This window comes from Erpetoichthys calabaricus, chromosome 8 (genome assembly GCF_900747795.2).
Source record: "Erpetoichthys calabaricus chromosome 8, fErpCal1.3, whole genome shotgun sequence".
Classification (NCBI taxonomy): domain Eukaryota; kingdom Metazoa; phylum Chordata; class Cladistia; order Polypteriformes; family Polypteridae; genus Erpetoichthys; species Erpetoichthys calabaricus.
In genome coordinates, this window is record NC_041401.2 from 170,509,888 (window position 1) to 170,532,291 (window position 22,404).

General features: G+C 40.0%; 1 protein-coding gene across 33 annotated transcripts in view; it reads left to right on the forward strand.

The window, feature by feature from the left end:
- LOC114656272 (rap1 GTPase-activating protein 1-like) overlaps positions 1-22,404 on the forward strand; it is a 330,761-nt gene that overhangs the window by 303,771 nt on the left and 4,586 nt on the right. For 27 of the 33 annotated variants that reach the window (XM_051931119.1, XM_051931120.1, XM_051931122.1 and 24 more), the window contains 6 exons: positions 2,168-2,277; positions 2,630-2,746; positions 12,755-12,884; positions 19,435-19,543; positions 19,676-19,764; positions 22,280-22,330. In XM_051931119.1, coding sequence (XP_051787079.1) covers positions 2,168-2,277; positions 2,630-2,746; positions 12,755-12,884; positions 19,435-19,543; positions 19,676-19,764; positions 22,280-22,288 — 564 coding nt within the window. In that variant the 3' untranslated portion in view covers positions 22,289-22,330. Of the gene's footprint in view, positions 1-2,167; positions 2,287-2,629; positions 2,748-12,754; positions 12,885-19,434; positions 19,544-19,675; positions 19,765-22,279; positions 22,331-22,404 lie in introns of those variants that run through there. The other 6 variants (XM_051931106.1, XM_051931112.1, XM_051931115.1 and 3 more) reach the window with 4 other exon arrangements.

Genomic DNA, 22,404 nt, shown 5'->3' on the forward strand with positions numbered 1-22,404 from the left:
CTACTGTGGCTGCAGGTTTTCATTTTAACCCTTTTCTTAATTAGTGACCAGATTTTGCTGCTAATGAACTCTTTGCCTTAATTTTAATTGATGTACATCTTAAGACTCAGGCCCCTTATTTATTTCTTTTTTCCTTAATTAGCAACCAAACAATATTAAGACACAAAATGTACCATCACATAAAAAACAACCTGCGTCCATCACACAATAACTGAAAATAAAGAAAGGTGAAGGCCTCAGTAATGTTGATCTGCTCAGGTCCACAAAACATTTTGACAGCCAGTGCTCTTAAAAAAGAAAATCAACAGTTTTGGAAATGTCTGCCATGGCAGAATGAGCACCATAGAATTAAATAACGGGTTCAATTAGCAACAATAATTGGCTTCAAATTAAGAAACTGCATAAAGTGAAGTTGGTTGGAGTTCGAGGCCCCAACTTAGTTGGTCATCTGTTGGCACACTTCACATCAAATTTATGTTTAGGTGCCATTTTGAGAAAAAAGAATCAATTCAGCGGTCCGAGTCTCAAGAAAAGTCAATTAAAATAAAGGGAAATAGTTAATTAGCAGCATAAACAGGTCACTAATTAAGAAAAGAGTTAGAATGAAAACTTGCAGCCACAGTAGCTCTCCAGGACTGGAGTTGGAGACCCCTTCATTAGAAACATTCCTTGACCATTTTGATCCATGTTGACTCAATTGCATCACACAATCTCTGCAGATTTGTCTGCTGCACATTCATCCTGTGAATCTCCCGTTCTGCCACGTCCCAAAGGTGGACTCAACTCAGCGATTGGGATGGCCACTAAAGAACGCTGAACTCACTGTCATGTTCATGAACCCAGTCTGAGATGACATTTGCTTTGTGACATGGTGCATTATCATGCTGGAAGTAGCCATTTGAAGATGGGCAACTTGTGGCCATGAATGGATGTGCATACTCAGGAACAATACTCAAAAAGGCCGTAGCATTCAAGCGATGGATTAATTGGCATTAACAGGCCCAAAGTGTGCCAAGAAAGCATTCCCCGACACCATTACAGCACCGCCACTATCTTGGACTGTTGACACAAGGCAGTTTGGGTGCATGGATTCATGCAGTTGGCACCAGATTTTGACCCTACCATCTGTGCGCATCAGCGGAAATTGATGTTAATTAGACCAGGCTACGTTTGGCCAGTTTTCAACTGTCCAGTTTTGGTGAGCATGTGCCCACTGCAGCCTCAGCTTTCTGTTCTTAACTGACAGGAGTGTAACCCATTGTGGTCTTCTGCTGTTGCATTCTGGGATGCTTTTCTGCTCACCAAAGTGGTTATCTGACTTGCCATAAGCTTTCTGTCAGCTCAAACCAGACTGGTCATTCTCCTCTGACCTCTCTCATCAACAAGGCATTTCCATCCACAGTACTTCCACTCTCTGGATGTATTTGTTTTTGGTTTTTCGCACCATTCTGAATAAACTCCAGAGACTGCTGTGTGTGAAAATCCAAGGAGATCATCAGTTGCAGAAATTCCCAAACCAGCCTGTGTGACCCCAACAGTCATGACACGGTCCAAATCACTGACATCACATTTTCTCCCCATTCTGGTGCTTGATGTAAATATTAAATGAAGCTCCTGATCCGTGACTGCAGGATTTTATGCATTGTGCTGCTGCCACATGAGTAGATAATTGCATGGACCAGCAGGTGTACACATCTTCCTGATAATTTGCTTAGTGAGTGTAAGTGGATTGTTAATTCTGAATTACTGCTGTCTTTTCCAGGTCTCCTTTATTCCCAACTTTTATTTTCAAATGGGCAAACTGATGAGCACCAACCTTTTCTAAGATTCAGTTATGTTATGTAGCAGGAAAAGCCATCGGAAAACACTTCATGACGCAAATCCAAAACTAATAAATTTTCCAAGTGAGAAAGTCATTCTGCCCATATGCCATCTTACAGCTACACAAAAAATTATTTTCATCTGGGTACCATGCACTGGGACTAGTGAGATCAACATCTGATTGCACAAATAACTTCTTAGGGCACAATGTGACAGAATGAGCCCGTGCTGCCCTGTCTATCACCAGATGATTTCCATTCTTGAGTACTCTACACTGCCTCTTATTCAGCCGACTTTTGTGCTGCCCCAACCAGACGCTGAACTAGCATATCATTGTGTTTTACAGTCATTGATCATCCCAGGGAAGAGCCCCACGAGGAAAAAGTCTGGACCATTCAGCTCCCGGCGAAGCAGTGCCATCGGAATTGAGAATATCCAGGAGGTACAGGAGAGAAGGTGAGAATGGTAAGGTCAGTCAAAGAAAATGGACAGTCAAGGCTACACTCCCAGCCCTGTGAACACTGGTGCTTCACTGCAGCCCAGTTGTACATTGGGACCTCAAATTTATACCAGTGTAGTGAATAAGGCCACACATTCAGCCCTGTCACAGTCACTGATTTACTAGGTCAAAGATGTTGTAACTTCAGAGTCAAGGCCCCACTTGACCATCCAGATCCAAAACCTCCATCCTCTACATCTGGTAAACCAAACGCATTGCCTTTTGGCTGTGCTGCTCTTTATATAAAGTATGCAAGAATCCCTTTTGATTTAGATTTTAATTTGACCACATTATTGATTCCATCTTCAGCAGGGAGTGTTCTCCAAGTGCCCCAAAACACCCAGACAGTGGTCATGTGTCCCAGGAGCCAAAGTCAGACAACTCATCCAATCAGAGTTCACCAGAGATGCCCACCACCAAGAACAGGTGAGCTCTTGTATTGAGTCATGTAAATGCAGACATGTTAGTGGTGTTGTCACATGGAGCTGGAAACGTTATCAAGAACCCAGTTTGGTGATCAGTGAACCAGTTTTCAATCCTAGGTGGCATTTTTTTTTTCTGCAGTGTGTGGTGGGAAATTGCTTGGAGTGCACATCACAGGCCTTCTTTAGAATTGGCGGGATTAAGGTCAGCCCTTCAGCCCTGATGTTTGACGATCCTGTTGAGGTTTTCTTCATCAGCATGGTGGTCACCTTAATATTTTACCCAGAAATACGCAGTATAGAGGGGTCTTCTTAGGGTTTATTTCAGAAGGGAGCACATCCAGAGAATAAGAATGGGGAAAAAGAGCAAGGTATCCGAAAAGCAAACAGGAAAGCGCATGCCGCACATTTGAAACCCCCTTCTATCAACATTTAGGAATCAACCACCCACTTAATTATAAAATATAAAATAAGTTAAACATTAAAATCAGATTTCTATGTAAATGATTATATTTTAGTGGTGGCTCAGAGGCTAAGGATCTGCACTATCCGGAAGGTTGCCAGTTCAAATCCCCATTAATGCCAAAGGGAATCCTACTCAGCAAGGCCCTTACCCTGCACTTGCTCCAGGGGGTGCTATACAGTGGCTGACCCCAAGGGGTATACAAAAACTAAAAAAATTCCAAATTGCATGATCCTTCTTTGATTTTAACATACCCAATAGGCAGCTCCACCATTTATTTACAAATGAAATGTATTCTTTGCTGTATATTTGCAAGGATTTCAGTCACTGCAATAATGTTTATTAGCAGATAGGACATAAGAGCATAGGAAGCTTTAATGATGAGAGAAGTCTGTTCATTCCAGTTAGTGAATATCTCATTCAGTCATTTCTTAGAAGTCATCACGATCTTCACTTTCCCATCTCGACTTGGCAGTTGTTCACAATTCCCATTACACTTCATGTGAAGAGGACCTTTTGGTTTCAATCTTCAGTACACTTCCACTTAACTTTCACTGGTGCTCTTCAGTACATGTTTCATTATTCAGCTGAAACAATTCTGCTGCCTTAACTTCAACAAAAGCTTGAGATTTTGAAGTAAATTAAAACTGTGACATTGTAGCAACTGAGTTGAAGTTGTATAAGAATTGTGTGCAATACATATAATCAGGGTTAGCTGAACACTAAGATCTTACTCTGGTGCTATATTCCATAATCTGCTTTTTTCATTTTCACAGTATTTTTTTATTGTGCGTATACCCGACATGTCACAGAAAGCCGGTAACAAGGAGTGTTGATTGGCAATGTGAACTTAGTATCTAAAGCTTTTATAAAAAAAATGCAATGCAGTGTAATCCGTTGAATTCAGATTTAGTGTTCTGGTTTACAAAGTACAGTGATTCCCTTGTGTGCACCTCTCACCAACACACAGCATAACATGGCATGAATCTCCCTCCATAGGCTGTTTAAAAAATAACACAGAATAATTGGTGAAAAATAAGCACTATTTAGGAAAAAAACATATGGTTTAAATGTGCATCTGTTGTTAAACCATTATGACTGTATGTGAGTTAGTACGTGTTGCCAACATTGCCTATAAACAAATACTGTAAGATTTGAGTACATACTGTATTGCATAAGAGAATAATATGAGTTGAGTACGCCTGTGTTGCCGGCCCGTTTTGAATCATGGTAGGTACGTACTCCACGCCAGTAATTTCAGGGCATGCTGACAGCTCTGCTGCTATACTGCTGGAGTATGTGAATTTCCCCTTGGGATTAATAAAGTATCTATCTATCTATCTATCTATCTATCTATCTATCTATCTATCTATCTATCTATCTATCTATCTATCTATCTATCTATCTATCTATCTATCTATCTATGTCACACAATGAGCACTCGTTTGTTAAGTGCATCTGTTTTTTAAGCCATTGTGGAAAATAACAGTTGAAGAAATAGAACTGCAGAGACAAAAGTAGAATAATATGTTTCCTGAAACTATGGACATTTGGTGAATTAGGGGTACACCTGTGGAAAATGTCAAAACTCATCAACAGTGACCACTGTGAGCAGACAAGCAAACGGGAAAAAGTGTCCTTACTAAGTGTCCTTAGATTAACATTAACTTCCAATTTACTTTTATCATCACAAGCAACCCTCCGAAATGCGGAAAACACACTTTATTAAATCAAAACCTTTGCTGCTTCAGAGTGGTCATATTCAGTCAGGAGCCCCTTCACCTCCATTTTAAAATGCCAGAACAGGCTAGGTGGTTTTTTTTTTCAAAATTTATGAAAAAATGCTTAACTTTAAAATCAGAATTTTACATAGCATAATTTATTCCATGGTCATGAAGAAATAACTTTGACTTTAAAAATAAAGAGGAATGTGTTTACTTCAAGTGAAAATCAAAGTTGCTATCTTGTACTTTTCCAGTTTGTACAGTTATTAACTTTACCATTAATTTATTTTAAATCATGGCAATGATTTGTGTTTTTCTGTAAGGGAAAAGACTATTTTACTTTTTTATTATATTCCCTCTTACTCTGCAAAACCAAGATCACCAAGGTCACAGATAAGGGTGTACTCACACTAGCAATTTGTTCCGTGCCTGAGCACATTTGTCCACATGTAATCCCCCCTACAAAGTCTAGTTCATTAGACTAGTATGATCACTCCATGCCATGCCAACCATACTGTGCCCTGACCCGCAGTGGCATAGCTCGAGTTCATGCCGCTCGGGGCGGGGACAGTGCTTCAATTTGCCACCCTCCTGCCACCCTCCAACATATCTGAATACGTTAACCTATTTAAATAGAAAATTTAAATGACGTATAGAGAAAAATTAAGATACATTTTGCATAGATTTATTCATATGTAGAGAAACAGCAAGCATTTTTCACATATAATTATTTAAAAGTCATCTAGACAAGAATATAGTATAGACGCACTGATAAGCCATGTTCTAATTATTAGTTTAATATAATTGCGCTGCGAAAACCAGAACCAGTGTAGTGTGCAAGTGATAGGTGGGGATGTTTTCTGCGCAGAGCAAGAACGCATTCGGATTAATAACGAAACAAAATCATAAATTGTAAATTAGTTGTTTATCTTCCTAGAACTTACTATCAGTGTAATGTTTATGTTTATTTCTGTTATTGCCTCATTTCAACTGCTGCGTCTGACTCCATCACAAAAGGACAGTCTGAAAATTATTTTTGAAACATTTGTGGACAAAAATCAGAGAATTTTACTTTTTGCATTCATGAGTGATATTTTTCCAAACTTACACACGAATTGTATTGAGCCTTTTGGCCAATAATGCAGCCCTCAAAAATGTGCCGCCCAGGGCAGACCGTCCCCTCTGCCCGCATCTAGCTACTCCACTGCTGGCCTGCTTGGAAGAGGTGGGCCCGAGCTTGGTTTAGTAGCATTCAGGAACAGTGTGATCACTAAACGTGCCTGAGCACAGAACACAGACATGACGTCAATGATGCAACGTCATTTCCTTCGATTCCATTTGAGTAAAAAACAGGTTTTTATTCTCACCTTACAGATAAACGTGAATTGTAGTTGACAAGAAAAGCTGCAAATTCCTCCCTTAACATCATTTGTCTCCATAAAAATATTCTTGTGCAGCAGAATTAACAGCAAAACACTGCTTTGCACACTCATCAAATCTGTAAGAGCGGAGAGCATTATCCTGCCCTACATGACTCTAAAAAAAACACAAAATAAGGAAGATCCTTTTGACATGTATGCGGTCACACTGTGTGCGGATCTTGTTTTGGCTTTATGTAAAGTTGTTTGGTGATGACGAAAGAATGCCCGGGCCCACAACATTAGTGTGAGTGCAGGCCAGCAGGGGAGTACAACAACAATAACATATTTTCATGTAAATAATGCAGCTCAAAGTGCTTTACATGAAGAAAGAGAAAAAAGACAGGGAGGACAGAAAAAACAAAAAAAAAAACTCCAGACAGCTGGAGAAAAAAATAAAATCTGCAAGGGTTCCCAGGCCACGAGCCCACCCAGCCTCCTCTAGGCATTCTACCTAACATAAATGATCTCAATCAGTCCTCATTGTATTCAGGGTTCTCATGGAAGAATTTGATGATGACGGTCATGTGGACTTCTGGCCATTAATCCATCAATGTAGTGACATCACGGTGCTTTGACTAGGTGGTGGTGGTGCAGGTCGCCACCCCAGAAAACCGGAAAAAGAACAGCAGAGAAAGTAGGGGTTAGTATGGATTTTAGATCCACCATGAATAATAATGATAATTAATTGAATATACAGAGCATCAGGATTAAACTAAGATGAAGCTATGAGAAAGCCATGTTAAAGTAATGTGTTTTCAGCAGTTTTCTATTGGCAAGCTATTCCAGATTTTAGGTGCATAACAGCAGAAGGCCGCCTCACCACTTCTTTTAAGTTTAGGTCTTGGAATTCTAAGCAAACACTCATTTGAAGATCTAAGGTTATGATTTGGGGTGTAAGGTGAAAGGCATTCTGAAATATAAGATGGAGCGAGATTATTTAAGTCTTTGTAAACTATAAGCAGGATTTTAAAGTCAATTGTAAATGACACAGGTAACCAGTGTAGTGACACCAAAACTGGAGAAATGTGCTCGGATTTTCTTTTTCTAGTTAAGATTCTGGCAGCTGCCTTCTGCACTCGTTGAAGTCCATTGATGTCTTTTTTGGGTGGTCCTGAGAGGTGTGCGTTACAGTAATCTAGTCGTCTGAAAACAAAAGCGTGGATTAATTTCTCAGCATCTTGCAATGTTATAAGGGGTCTAACCTTTGCTATATTTCTTAAGTGGAAAAATGCTGTCCTAGTAATCTGATTAATATGTGATTTAAAATTCAGGTCAGAGTCAATAGTTACCCCTAAATTCCTTACCTCCGTCTTGACTATTAATCCTAATGCATCAAGTTTATTTCTAGTAGGGAGTGGGGACAATCGTGCTCAGGCACCGTACGGAACAAACGTGCCTAGTATGAGTAGACCCTTTAATACGTGCATGGTGCAATGGCTTTTATCTTGATCTTGGAGTACCTTGTGCACACATTTTGATTGAAGCCTGGTGCAGTGGTTAAGCCTTTGGCCTGCCACCCCTGAGGTTGTGGGTTCAAATCCCACTGCTGACCCTGAGCAAGTCACTTCACCTGCCTGTGCTCCAATTGGAAAAACAAAAGAAATGTAACCAATTGCTTTGTGTAGAAGCATCAGACAAAAAAAAAGTAAAATGAGGGGAAAAATATGACAAGAGCGCAATCGATTGTGTCTGTTGCATTTATTTTTTCTTTCAGGTGAAACAACATAACAGAGAGTTAAAGGTTATTTCCACACTGAGTTGGAAAGAAGGCAAGAGACCCAATGTTTCAACTGCATGTTACCACAACGTCATGTCTCTTACCTACTATTCAGTTGGAACCTTTAACTTTTTTTGTCTTAAGAAAATTGCATGACATTGCTAAACACCGGCAACACAATTAAAATGTCACAGTGTTCACGCAAAAACAATTCTTGTAAAAATATGCTGGTCTTGTTTAATGTTTTATTCTTAAGTGTTGTATTCACATAAGAAAAGATTACTTACTTTCCAATTATGCTAAAGCCTTTTAGCCTTCACATTGTCTCAAAGAGCAGATGTGAGCCATTAGTTTAGATCAAGATTGCCTTCCCATACATTTTAAAAGTGTTTTTTTATTTTCCCCTCATGTTTTCAAAACATGGTCTGACAGTAGTGGAGTCACCACGAAAACGCTCTCTGTTCTCAAGTTATCCTGCCTCTACATTCTTGTCTCAGACACTCATTTGTGTTTTTCTGTTTTGGACAGACTGTTTTCACCAGTTGCAGTTTGTTCATACCTACAGCAATGGTCAATTTTTATTATTTATTATTATTATTATTACCATGCTTATATTAACTTTCACCTGTTTGTTGTCTGGTACAAATCTTGTAATCGATATTTAACCCACTTCCTATTGTCCAAATGACTTGACATGTTGCACACTTACTCACTTCCGATGACAATACATGAATCAATAATCAGTTTCACTAATTGATCAAATTAATCCATGTTAATTAAGAAATGAAATTTTCATATGAAGAATAGTTCAAGATTTCACCAATAGATGGCGCTAAAACAAACCCAAGACTAAAAAATTGAAAATACTGTAATATACATATAAAAAAATACTTTTCAAAACCCACGCTTATATTAAGTTAAAAAGTGTGCTAAAAAGTAAAAAAATAAGTCTCTCATACATCACTCGTAAAATAAAAGCGTGGGCACTTTTCATCAATCAACATTCAAAAAACACTTCTTAAAATCTTAGCAAAAGTGTCCGCCTTTTATTTTTTTTTACAAGTGATGTATGAGAAACTTATTTTTTACTTTTTAGTACACTTTTTAACTTAATATAAGCGTGGTTTTTAAAAAATATTTTGTATATTTTTTATTGAATGAACTGTAACCATCTGTGAAATGGACATGTTTTAAACTTCAGATGAAGGGGGTTGTGTGTTATTTCAGTGTTTCTCAATCTATTTGGTGTCATGACCCACTTTTTTTTCCATAAAAGTTTCTTCACGACCCATGCATGCAGGTCTCTCCCTTGGTGGATGTCTGTGGTGAACTGTGCACAAATGACAGAGCACTTGATCTCCATTGGTGAATCGAGTGCAATCGTCTAAGCCTGAGGGGGATCGAGCACAACTTGTTATCAATATGAACAATCGTGGTTGAGAGACACTGTGCTATTTCACTGTCACATTTTGCAAAGAAAAAGAAATGGTTTCATAGGCTAAAGGAGCATGTAAATGCAAACTGACATGGCACAATGTCAAGTAAAACAGCTCAAAATGAAGAGTGTAATCCAAGCCATTTGTTTCTCACACAATTCTCAAACCACATATAGTCCAACTGGGCGTGGAACCATCCAGTCTGGCCACTGTGTTGGTAAATTCTAAGCATGGACTCAAGAGCAGGGAATGAAGACTCCAAATTAATTTGCACAACCAACACTAAACAACAACAACAACATTTATTTATATAGCACATTTTCATACAAAAAGTAGCTCAAAGTGCTTTACATAATGAAGAAAAGAAAAATAAAAGACAAAATAACAAATTAAAATAAGACAACATTAGTTAACATAGAAAAGGAGTAAGGTCCGATGGCCAGGGTGGACAGAAAAAACAAAAAAAAACTCCAGAAAGCTGGAGAAAAAAATAAAATCTGTAGGGGTTCCAGGCCACGAGACCACCCAGTCCCCTCTGGGCATTCTACCTAACATAAATGAAATAGTCCTCTTTGTAGTTAGGGTTCTCACGGAGTCACTTGATGCTGATGGTCATACAGACTTCTGGCTTTTAATCCATCCATCATTGTTGGAACATCATGGTGCTTTGAGTAGATGCCACCACCAAAAGGACACCGGAAAAGGAAACAGAAGAGAGAGTAGGGGTTAGTACAGATTTTAGAGCCAGCATGAACAGTTATTATAATGAATTGGATATACAGAGTATCAGGATTTAAATTACAGTGAAGTTATGAGAAGGCCATGTTAAAGTAATGTGTTTTTAGCAGTTTTTTAAAATGCTCCACCATATCAGCCTGGTGAATTCCTACTGGCAGGCTATTCCAGATTTTAGGTGCATAACAGCAGAAGGCTGCCTCACCACTTCTTTTAAGTTTTGCTCTTGGAATTCTAAGGAGACACTCAGTTGAGGATCTGAGGTTGCAATTTGGAATATAAGGTGTCAGACATTCCGATATATAAGATGGGGCGAGATTATTTAAGGCTTTATAAACCATGAGCAGAATTTTAAAGTCAATACTGAATGACACAGGTAACCAGCGTAGTGACATCAAAACTGGAGAGATGTGCTCGGATTTTCTTTTCCTGGTTAGGATTCTAGCAGCTGCATTCTGCACTAGTTGCAAACGATTGATGTCTTTTTTGGGTAGTCCTGAGAGGAGTGCGTTACAGTAATCTAGTCGACTGAAAACAAACACGTGAACTAATTTCTCAGCATCTTTCAATGATATAAGAGTTCTAACTTTTGCTATGTTTCTTAAGTGAAAAAATGCTGTCCTAGTGATCTGATTAATATGCGATTTAAAATTTAGATTACAGTCAACGGTTACCCCTAAGCTTTTTACCTCCGTTTTGACTTTTAATCCTAATGCATCCAGTTTATTTCTAATAGCCTCATAGTATCCATTATTGCTAATCACAAAGATTTCAGTTTTATCTTTATTTAACTTGAGAAAGTTACTATTCATCCATTCTGAGATACAAGTTAGACATTGTGTTAGTGAATCAAGAGAATCTGGGTCATCAGGTGCAATTGATAAATACAGCTGTGTGTCATCAGCATAGCTGTGGTAGCTCACGTTGTGCCCTGAGATAATCTGACCTAATGGAAGCATGTAGATTGAGAAGAGCAGCGGACCCAGGATAGAGCCTTGTGGAACACCATATAGGATATCATGTGTCTTTGAGTTGTAATTACCACAACTAACAAAGAACGCCTCCTATGAGAATCCTCTAGCAACAATATTGGCAAACCCATTCCAGACTGCCCAGATTAGATGAATATGGCTTGAAATGTAATACTTAGAGATTGGAACGGAGCTTAGTATTGTCCACGTGCAAAAGTAGGTACCACTGTTAGAAGCAGAGCTGAGAGTGCAGGACTACACTTTGTTCCTTAAAGTTGTCAGATAAGTACCAGTTGGTTTCACTGCTGTCTCCTGAAGGATATCTTTCTGTAGCTGATTAATTATTTTCACTTGGCTTCGCAGAGCATAGACTGAGCGTGTGCGTGGAGAAGCTCGCAAGAGAGAGGCAGAGAGCAGGAGGAAATGCACTGGATGTGAATACCTGACAATAATGCTGCATGTTTAAAATTTGAACTGAGCCATCTGTGAAATGATGTTTTCTTGCCACATTGACTTTGATCTGAGCGGGACCCTACTCCCCTCAACAGGTAGGAGAGTGCAGTGAGTCCAGGGAAACCCCCAAGCGCTGAATGCTAAACGCTGGCCAGGCCAAGCAATTCAGCTTGCATTAGCTAAGTTCTTCATTCTTCCTTAGCTTTAGAGGTAGTATCAAGTAAAAGTACAACCCCTGCTACCCATGTTCTCTGTGATCTCAACCATTCATGTATTCTTTTTCTGCACATGTGTAGTGTATTACAGGGTCACCAGGAGCTGGAGCCCATCCCGGCAGCAGTGGAAGCAAGGCAGCAACTCAAACTGGATGGGACGCCACACTGTGTGCACAGGACCAATTTAGAATCAGTATTCACTTTAAATTGTACTTCTTAAGGATTATAGAAGGAAAATGAAATGCCCAAAGGAAAGCCCACATGGATATGAACATGCAAACTTCACTCAGAGAGAGCAGGCTGGATTTACCCACAGGACTTCAGAGCTGATCATTTCATGACGGTGCCACACTCATGTGCACTCATTCAGCTACACCCTCACATGTTGACTTATGGGATTATAGCATAGGATCAAGCTAACAAACACATGAGCAGAATCACAGTTACACTTGTTCCAGTAGAAACAAGAATGTAGTATTAATAAAACCTTTATTTGGTGCAGTGTCCTAAGTTAGGCCCAGACTAGCATCAGATGCCACTCTAAAAATTCTAATTTCAAGACACTGTCACCTCCTAGTAAGGCTACATCATGTAGCACCCACATCCTGCACCAGAGTTCATATATGGTACTGCACAAGTCATCACTGCAGATTGGCAGACACACAAAATCTTTACTCTGGATAGTGGGAATACCCTGGCACTACACACATAACGTTGTCTCCTCCATTGAGGCCAAGCATTTCTAGGATTTGTGGAACTGCCAAGGCATCTGTAACAGGATGAAATTAAACTGTGGCACTGCAGAGTCATTTAAGATGTTGAAAGGCTCAATACAATGCCATCAAAAAGACAGTGCAGGTCTAATACAGATGTGCAGCTATTCTGTGTATTGCAGGGCCGCCTCTATCCCTGAAGACCAGGACTTGTCGCGCTCCTCATCCAATGCCAGCAGTTTTGCCAGTGTAGTGGAAGAGAATGAGACCCTGGAGGACTATGACACTGGCATGGTAAGCGAAAAAGGCATTTTGAATTGTTTTCATCTGTTTTGTCTGTATTTGAAAAAGTCATGTCTGTATTTATCAAGTGTCTCATAGTAGGAAAAATGGGCCTGGCTGGCTAAAAAAATCCCAGAGTGACACAAATTTGGTCCAGCTCTTAAGGGTAGGAGTTAAAGGCATGTTATCAATTCTCCTAATTTAGGAAACAACTGCCTTACTTCACCAGAATTTAAGAGAGTTCATTAGCCGTACTAATTCACAAGGAGGGAATGGCACACGCATCCTGGGAAATGTTGAAAGTTTTGGAACCGCTGGACAATGGTGAACTCATAAAAAGCTATCAACTTGACAGAGATGGAATAAAATTTAGAACAAATTTTGTCCATCATATGATCACTCCATCTCTTTGAAGAAGCCATGTGCCATCAGCCAAAATGAAAGTGTAATGTTACTTGGCCATAGGGAAAATGAAGCTTTACAATAGTGCTGATTTAAGTATCTCAAAACCAACCATTTCTTAAATTGTGCACCAAGCCCTTTCCTAACACTCCATGTGAGGTAATGTTAAAGTTTATTAGTGCAAATCACTGCTTTTCCCGGAGTTGTTGGTATGGTTGACTGTATGGACTGTGATAAGAATGAGTCATAGACATCATAAAGATTTGGGGTAGCCACCCGTATATTGTTTTCCCAGCTGCAAAAGTTGATTTAAAGTAGCACGATGTGCATAGAACAGAGTCCAGAACAGAACTGACTGCATTGAGACAAGATGGCAGTTTTAACAGAAAGAATGGGACATTATGTCATCGGGGCTGGAAACGGAAGTGACATCTTCATGACCAGAAGTCACATCATCATTGGCGCCGGAACTGGAAGTGACATCCTCATGACCGGAAGTGACATCATTGTCAGTGCCGGAACCAAGCGGGATTTCCCGAGAAAGGTCTGCAAGAGACAGAGAGACAGTCAGCACACTCCAACTCCCCCTGGTCTGGCATAGAATTACTATTATTTAGACCCTTTAGCTGTTTCCCATGCGCACGTGTGTGACAGGACATAAAGATCATTTTCCTAAGTGTGGATGAACACTCACATGTGCATTGGAAGCGATATCACAGTATCAACACACAGGTGGTCATGGGTTCAAACTGTACCATAGTAGCCAGCATAGTACCCTGAAGATAGGAGGGGCTGGATGGGTGATTGACAGCAAAATGTCACAGAGGTATGCTGGACTGTGCATTCCACTAAACCCTGAAATATTTATATTATTACACTTCACAAGCTCAGGAAGGTTCAAGATGGCAGGCTGAGACTCCTGGGGCACTGGTTAAATAGAGCCTTACAGAAGATAAGTGGGGGATCATGGAGAGATGCATGGCACATGACTCTGGAAGACAATCAGGAACACTGGAAGAGTATATGCAACCTGAGAAATAGCACAAAAACAGCAATACTGTTACTTTACAAAGTGTTTCCCGTGGCCTTTTCTGGAAGTATGGCTGTGAATCATTTATTGTTAGATAATTGTGCCCATTATCAGGCTTTACTCTCTTTGGTCTTTCCATCTAGGTGCTCATTACAGTATTGTTCTTGATGGGCCTGATTCAGTGCATGGCTCTAGAGTACTTCGTGAGGGTGCCATAAACCTTATAGACAGATATATAGATAGACAGAACTTTATTTGGCCCCAGAGGGAAATTTGGCTTTTTACAGTTTTTGTTAAAATAATTAAATACATAAATAGGTAGATACTGTAAAAAACTAAATAAATAAATACACATACACCTTGGTCAGAACACACACTGGAATTACTATAAAGCAAGAAAAATTCAAAAGAAAGAAGAGTTCTGACTTGGCAGTCCCAGTCCCAGTGAGGGCATTATGCAGATGTATTGCTGTTGCTATAGAGGAGCCCCCGTAGCTTTTCTTGACACACTTCTGCTGAATTCGTTGTCTGAAAGTCCTCAGTGTCGGTGTGTCAGAGAGAGGATGGGCAGCATTGTTCATAATGGCACTCAGTTTTGTGTTAATTCTCTCCTTTGCTACAACCTCCAGAGAGTGTCCTATTACTGAGCCTGCCCTTTTAAATTAGACTGTTCATTCAGTGGGCCTCTCTTGAAGAAATGTTAGCAGCCCAGCATACCACTGCATGGCAAGCAGATGACACTTGGGGTGTACTCACACTAGGCACACTAGACATGATTGTTCCACCCTCCCTACTCCCTCGCTACCCAACATTCACACTGCACTTTAACGTTCTGGGCCCAGGCATACATTCGTCATCACCAAGCGACTTTGTGTAAAGCCAAAATAAGATCCGCACACGGAGTGACAGCATGCATGTCAAAATGATTGTGTTTTTCTTTGAGTCACGTAGGGCAAGATAACGCTCTCCCTTCCTACAGATTTATTGAGTGTTTTGCTGTTAATTGACGTTAGTGGGAGAATTTGCAGCTTTTCTTGCCAACTGCAATTCATGTTCATCTGTAAGGTGAGAATAACTCAAATGATATCCAATGAATTGACTTCACATCATATCTGTGTTCCATGCTTGTCCCTGAACCCTACTGAACCATGCCTGGGCCCATCTCTTCCAAGTGGGCCAGGGCACAGTATGGTTGGCCTGGTACGGAGCCATCAAAATAGTCAAACAAAATAGATTTTGGGGGGATACATGCGGACAAACATGCTTGGGCACGGAACAAATTGCTAGTGTGAGTACGCCCTTAAAGGCATCTTAACATTTAAATACAGCAGGTCCAGCTGGTTTCTTCCAGTGGAACAAGTCACAAGCTGATAGAAAATTATCATCGTTTGGTTGAAGTCACCCCATATTATAACTGCAGAGTCAGAGTGAGTCATCATTAAAGTGTTGGTGACAGAATGAATCATTTCCAATGCTAGGTCCCCATTAGTGGAGGGAGGAATATAAACATTAATAAGGATGATTTCATTTATCTCCCTGGGCAAATAACATGGATGAATTCTGACAGCCAGAATTTCAATGTCTGAACTACAAACTGTGGTTCTAAGGGTAATATGCTACTTTTTTACACCATTCCTCATTCATGTAGATGGCCAGTCCCCCTCCTATCTTTTTTCCACACCGCACTGGGTCTCTCTCTACTCAAATAAGGTGAAATCCATCCAGAATTAAAGCAGTGTCAGGTATATCAGGTTTAAGCCAGCTCTCGGGAAAGCACAAAATACCACTTGTATGTTCTGTGGTGTGCATTAAGCGCAGACAGTTTATCCACCTTATTTGACAGCGGTCAACCATTTCCCATTACAGCAGATGGTAGACCAGTTCTAAAATTTTTTTGCTTTGCTTTTACTCTCGCGCTGCCATATCTCCCTCTCCGTCTGTGGATAAACAGCTCCTGTGGTAAAGTGTAACTGAGCTGCGTAGGTGCTCGCAATTGCAGTAAAAGTAGCCGATTGCGGCAGTAGTTAATACACCCCACTTTCGTTTTCTGTGCCTCTTACTGTTTTAGGTGTTGCATCCAAGTTTGCAGCCTGGGTTTGTGTGCATTGCAGTATACCTGTAAATTTGAAATCCATTTAAAATCCATTAATCCGATTTCTAGTGGCTACTATGAATGACAAGCCAGGAGCCAGATCAATTCTAATTTTAAATAAGACTAGTAAATAAATTGAACAAAACAAAAAAAAATTGAGAGCTTTTATAAAAAGGCTGCTGCTTGCACCACCCCTGGAAGTATTCTATAAAAACTTTATACATTATCATGTCCCATTGAATAATATTATTATTATCTTTATCTTTGGTAAAGTCTTAGTGTTACTATCAGAAAACTAAACATAAAAGTCCTCAGGATGCCCAAGGAAACTTCAAAATTACAATATGAGTGCCATTTTGCATTTTAAGGTGCTGTAAAAATCAGGATGTGAATTATTCTGAAATGTGAAGCCCTGCTTCATGCTGGTGGTAGGCATAGAACTCTGGGCCCTTTACATAGACAGTCTCTGTGGGTCTCCCTTTCCCCCGATAAATAAGGGGTCAGATCCCGCCTGTCTGCCTTGATCTTCCTTCACTAGGCGCTATTTCTCTGTTCAGTTGGCTGTATATGTCGCTCTACAGCCCTGTGCCAATCCTATGCCCTATTTATGTAAAACCATGCAAAAATGTTCAGTCCTTTGTTTTTATTTTAATTTGCTGAATAACAGATTTTGTTTTCTGTGATGTTTTATTAAAACCACCTAAGCATTATTATATGTATGCAGTGCTGGGGATAACTTTAAAGGTAATGTACGTTATGTAGTGAGATTACTTTTTAAAGTAATGAGTAACTTATTTAATTGAAGTAAAACTACCTGCATTACTTAAAGAAAAAAAAAACAGATATGCCTTACAGCATTACTATCCATCCATCCGTTTTTCAACCCGCTGAATCCAAACACAGGGTCACGGGGGTCTGCTGGAGCCAATCCCAGCCAACACAGGGCACGAACCAATCCCGGGCAGGGTGCCAACCCACTGCAGGACACACACAAACCAAGGCCAATTTAGAATCGCCAATCCACCTAACCTGCATGTCTTTGGACTGTGGGAGGAAACCCACGCAGGGAGGACCCGGGAAGCGAACCCGGGTCTCCAAACTGCGAGGCAGCAGCGCTACCCACTGCGCCACCATGCCGCCCCCACAGCATTACTACTGAAACTTATTTCTAACACTCCAAAAAGAAAAATGACTGCATTATTTCACAAAAGTATTGTGTTTATTTGGTGCCATCATGGGAGTGCACGTGCTACGGCTGTCTGGTGAGGAAGAGGCTAGGCACATGTGTAGCGTGAAATGAACTGAAAATAACTTAACAAAAGTTATAAGTATTATAAGTATACATTTAATTCTGCATGTGCTGAGGGGTAAATTTAATTGGCTCAGTTTAGGGTCCCAGAGAGCCAGCCCTGGGTGTAAGGCAAGAAGCAAACTTGGTGGACATAAGCTGGTCATTTGCAGGACTCAGTTACTCAGCCAAGCTGGAAAGAGTGTGCTACGTGTAGTCCAGTAACAGAAGCCCATTAATAACGTGTCAGTTTAGTTTTCAACCTCTTATTTGCTATTGATACATTGAAACAGTGTGCTCTGGGGGCACAGTGGCCCGTGTTCTTTGGGGGCTCACTTTGGGGATGTAAAAAGGAAATGGATGTTATCTACTTCGCAGCACATGAAAGACTAAATGTTTTTATAACACACCAAAAAATTATCAAATTTGGTTGTGTTTCCAGGGTAAGATCCAACCTGCAAACCCTGCAATCGAACTCCGGCCTCACTGGGTCACATGTTCTGGACCTGCACCAAATTAACTTCATTCTGGACCAAAATCTTTAAGTACCTGTCAGACAGCCTTGGTGTCACAATCCCTCCTAACCCATTAACAGTGGTGTTTGGTGGACTTTCAGATGGGCCTAAAGTGGAGAAGGACAAACTGTGATTGCCTTTACTTCACTATTAGCAAGTAGACTTATCTTGCTCAACTAGAAGAATCCTATTTCACCTATTCTTAGTCAGTGGGTAACTGATATTACATACTATTTGAAACTGGAAAAAATCAAATTCACACTTAGAGGATCTGTACAAATCTTTTTCAAAACTTGTCAGGATCTAATCAATAACATTTTAGACTAAGCATTTAATATGATGAAGCAGGTTCTTTCCTCTCTTTCACTCCATTTATCTTTATTCATTCATTATTTTATCTATTCATTTGACTTTACAAGCATAACGTTTTACACTGCTGGCCTAGCTCTCTTTCTCAGGGGTAGGGGTTGATTTGTTTCAAACCTTTTACTTTTTTTTTTCTTTTTGTAAAACTCGAGTTATCTGTATGGAGTGTTATTTGATTTTAATAAATTCAATAAAATTAAAAAAAAAAATTGCCTGTGTTTGGGTAACTTGGTTCCAAGGGCACAAAGCGTAATGACGCTCACGGACGACTTTTTCTTGCTGAGATTTGTTTCTAACAAAATAATGTCATTTAAAAAACAAGTAATCTGGAGTTTCTGTGCTTTGAAATGAAAATATCACAGTGAACAATGTTTTAGTGTAGCATTTGCAGAAAAGGCAAAAGATGACCGACAGAGATTATTAGTTTGTAGAAATGAATTGAACAGGATTGGTGAGCTCGCATGGTCTTTTCTCATGCAAGTTGTTCTAATTTGCTTTTCAGTAAATTCTGCTCAAGGGTATGAAGACTTTTCAAAAGCACTGTTAAGTAAAGAGGAGTTTTCACTTGTGGGTGAGAGGCTGTAGCAGAAAGTAGAGGTGGATGCTGGGTGGATGAGCAGAACTGGACGCTGAATTGTTGTGGTTGCTTGGAAAAACTTGGGGGTTGGTGGCAGAATCGGCACTCCAGCCACCATAAAAAACCTCACACTGTTCCACTCCATCTGAACTAGTGTGGTGCTGTGGTGTCACCCATTGCATGGCTGCACTCGGGTCCTAATCTGGATCCTGAGTTGGTGGGTGCAGCAATGTGCTGTATCAGCGCATGCTCCTAACCTCTCTCTCTCTCTCTCTCTCCTGTTTGCCTGCAGGAAAGTCTGTCATCTGCTGGAACGCCACACAAGAGGGACTCCTTTACCTACAGCACCTGGTTAGAAGATGGCACAGCCAATGCAGGAGGAGGAGGAGGCAGCTCAGCAGGTGCAATAATAGGTTTGCAGTCTCCCTGCAATTTCAACTCATCCTTTCTCCCCATCCCCAAAATCCTTTTCTGCTGTCATGTTCTGTATGTAGGAAAGTGTTAGATCATCTGAAGCTCTGTTTCTTCCCCAGCTCCAGCCGTGCGAGCCCACCATCAGGAGTCCGTGAAGCCAGAGGTCCAAATCAAGTTGGAGAAGCCGCAAGAACAGAAGCAGCCACAAGTAAGGGCCAGGGTGCTACTAAAACTTTTTAGACGGACTGTCAGATTTGTAGTGCTTCAGACCAACATCCCAACCCATTCCAGTGTCCAAGGTTTTGACCAGTATCACCATTCTCCATATATAGTACCATTCAAAAGTCTGGACACACCCAGAAATCTTCATGTTTCTGATAGAAAATGACCCCCTTTTTTATCAAGATACTATTAAAATGATGTAAAAACGCAATCAAGACATTACATGTGTGTAAAATGGCTGTTACTGGTTGAAATGACTGATTTTAAATGTATTATTCACATATGACTGCAAAGTCCCATTTTTAGGAACCATTCCTGTAGTTTCTTAATGATCAACTTCCTTACTTTATAAGTAATTAGTTGATTATAAATGTTAATTGGTTATTAGAGAAACCTTTCTAATTATATTAACACCACAGAAACGTGTTATTCTGTTCACTTGGTTTTCAAGGTACTGGCATGCCTTTAAAGTTCAGTTCTGGGTTCAAATATGACCAAAGTAAAACAACCTTCTCAAAAAAACATGTCAGTTTATTGTTTCTTTGCAAAATGAAGGTTATTCCATGTGACAAATTGCCAGGAAACTGAAGATTTCATACAAAGGTATTGGTTACTGTCTTAAGAGAAAAAGGCAAACTGGATGTTACCGCAAGAGAAGAACAGATGGGCAACTGCATACGAGGAGAAGAATATCAGAGTGTGTAGTGTGAGAAACAAACACCACAGGTCCTCAGTTGGCCTCTTTGTTAAATACGTGCCAAATACCAGTGTCATCTGCACCAGAGAAAAGACAATTGTGGGATGCTGGCCTTAGAGGTAGAGCTTCAAAGAAAAAATCTTATCTGAAACTGACAAATAGAAAAAAGTGGTTAAAATAAGCAAATGGACACAGACATTGGACAGAAGATGACTGGAAAAGCATATGAAGGTCAGCATCCCGGAGTCTTCTTTTCTGTGTTGCAAACGACACTGGTATTTGGTGTGTATTTAATGAAGACGCCAACTGAGGACATGTAAGGTGTTTGTTTCTCACACACCCCACACTCTGATGCCTTTCTTCTCCTATGTAGTTCTGCATCTGAGCCATCCCTTCTTTTCCTGTGCTGCTTAGGTCTTGTTTGTCCCCCTTTAATACAGTAATAGACATCTTTGTATGAAATCCTGTCACATGGAATGGCCTTCATTCTGCAAGGAAAAAAAGAGCCTAATATATGTTGGTTATTTTAGAATCCAGAAATTAATGTTTGAATGCCAGTACCTTGTAGCCCAAGAGAACAAAGCAACAAGTTTCAGCAGAGCTAATGCAATTTCTAACCAGTTGTTACTTAAAACATTAGGACACAGAAGGAATTGCTGCTGGAAATAGGGCTTTGCAGTCACATGTGGATAACATATTAAAAGTCAGTAATTGTGTTCCTATGAATTACTTACGAATGCTTTGAAATCACTTTAGTATTTTGTTCCAGTGCTTCCTGTCTCACCAGTAGGAGAAAACCCCCATATATTATATATATTTTTGGCCCTCTAGTTCTGAAAAACCCTAATTTTTAGGCAAATGTTAGACCAGATTTTGTGCAGGAAATTACACCATTATGACAAAGAATAAACCATTAGGTTTTTTTAGCAAAGATGATCAGAAGGACTTGAAAGTTCTACTTGGCACATCAACTGACCCCAGAGGTTTACCCCCGAATGAGACATGTGAAGTCAAAGTTAGTCCTTTTCACAAAACTTCAAAAAAATGGGGATCCTGTGGAGTGTCCTTTTATGCTAATTTGAGGTTGCTGATAATGAATTTGACCATGTTCTTGATATCTCGTTCTTTACTGATGATCCTAAGAAACACTCCACCAGGAGGTTAAAAATGACAAATTTCAAAGATACGCATGTGGGGTATTGTTTTGGACTGTTTCAAGGTCAGTGAATATGAATAAGATATTATTTTTCATTTGCGATCCTTTAATACGGGTCTAGCCCCCTATGGACCTCAATCAAAGGATGAAGAATGACAAATTTCTATTACAATCGAGAATGTTTAAACTTTTTAATTAGACCAATTTCTATCAAACATATGAAAAATGTATGGGTGTGTCCAGTCTTTTGACTAGTAGTGTATAGATTTATAGGACCCATATTGACACACATACCGATTAAAGTGCTAATCAACGTTCAAAATGGTGCTATAAATGATTAACTTTAATTGTTCCCCTCAAGGCCAAGCATTTTGAGTCATGCTGAGAACTTACCGTTGCAGAGAGTGGCCATGCATACAATGACCCTGAAAAACAAGGACTTTACCTTTCTGTAGTGCTTTAAAAATACAGAGCAAAAGTATCTACGTACACTTTTCATAGATGAAAAGTTAGTGACGTTAAGTGACTGGCTAAGGCCGACAGAAAAATTAAAAACCTTGTGGTTGATCGTCCAGCACCTTCATCACAACTAATCCTCAGCACAACTGAGCTTAACCTCTTCTCTCTGCTTCTCTGTGTCCTGTACAGAACTGCTAGCCTCTTCCATTTGGTCGCTTTATGGATGTTCATCAGCAACGGGTGAGTGGTCTTTAATGGGCATTGGGGGTTTCAAGGAAATGACTTACTAGGTGGTTAGTAATTAAAGGGACTCA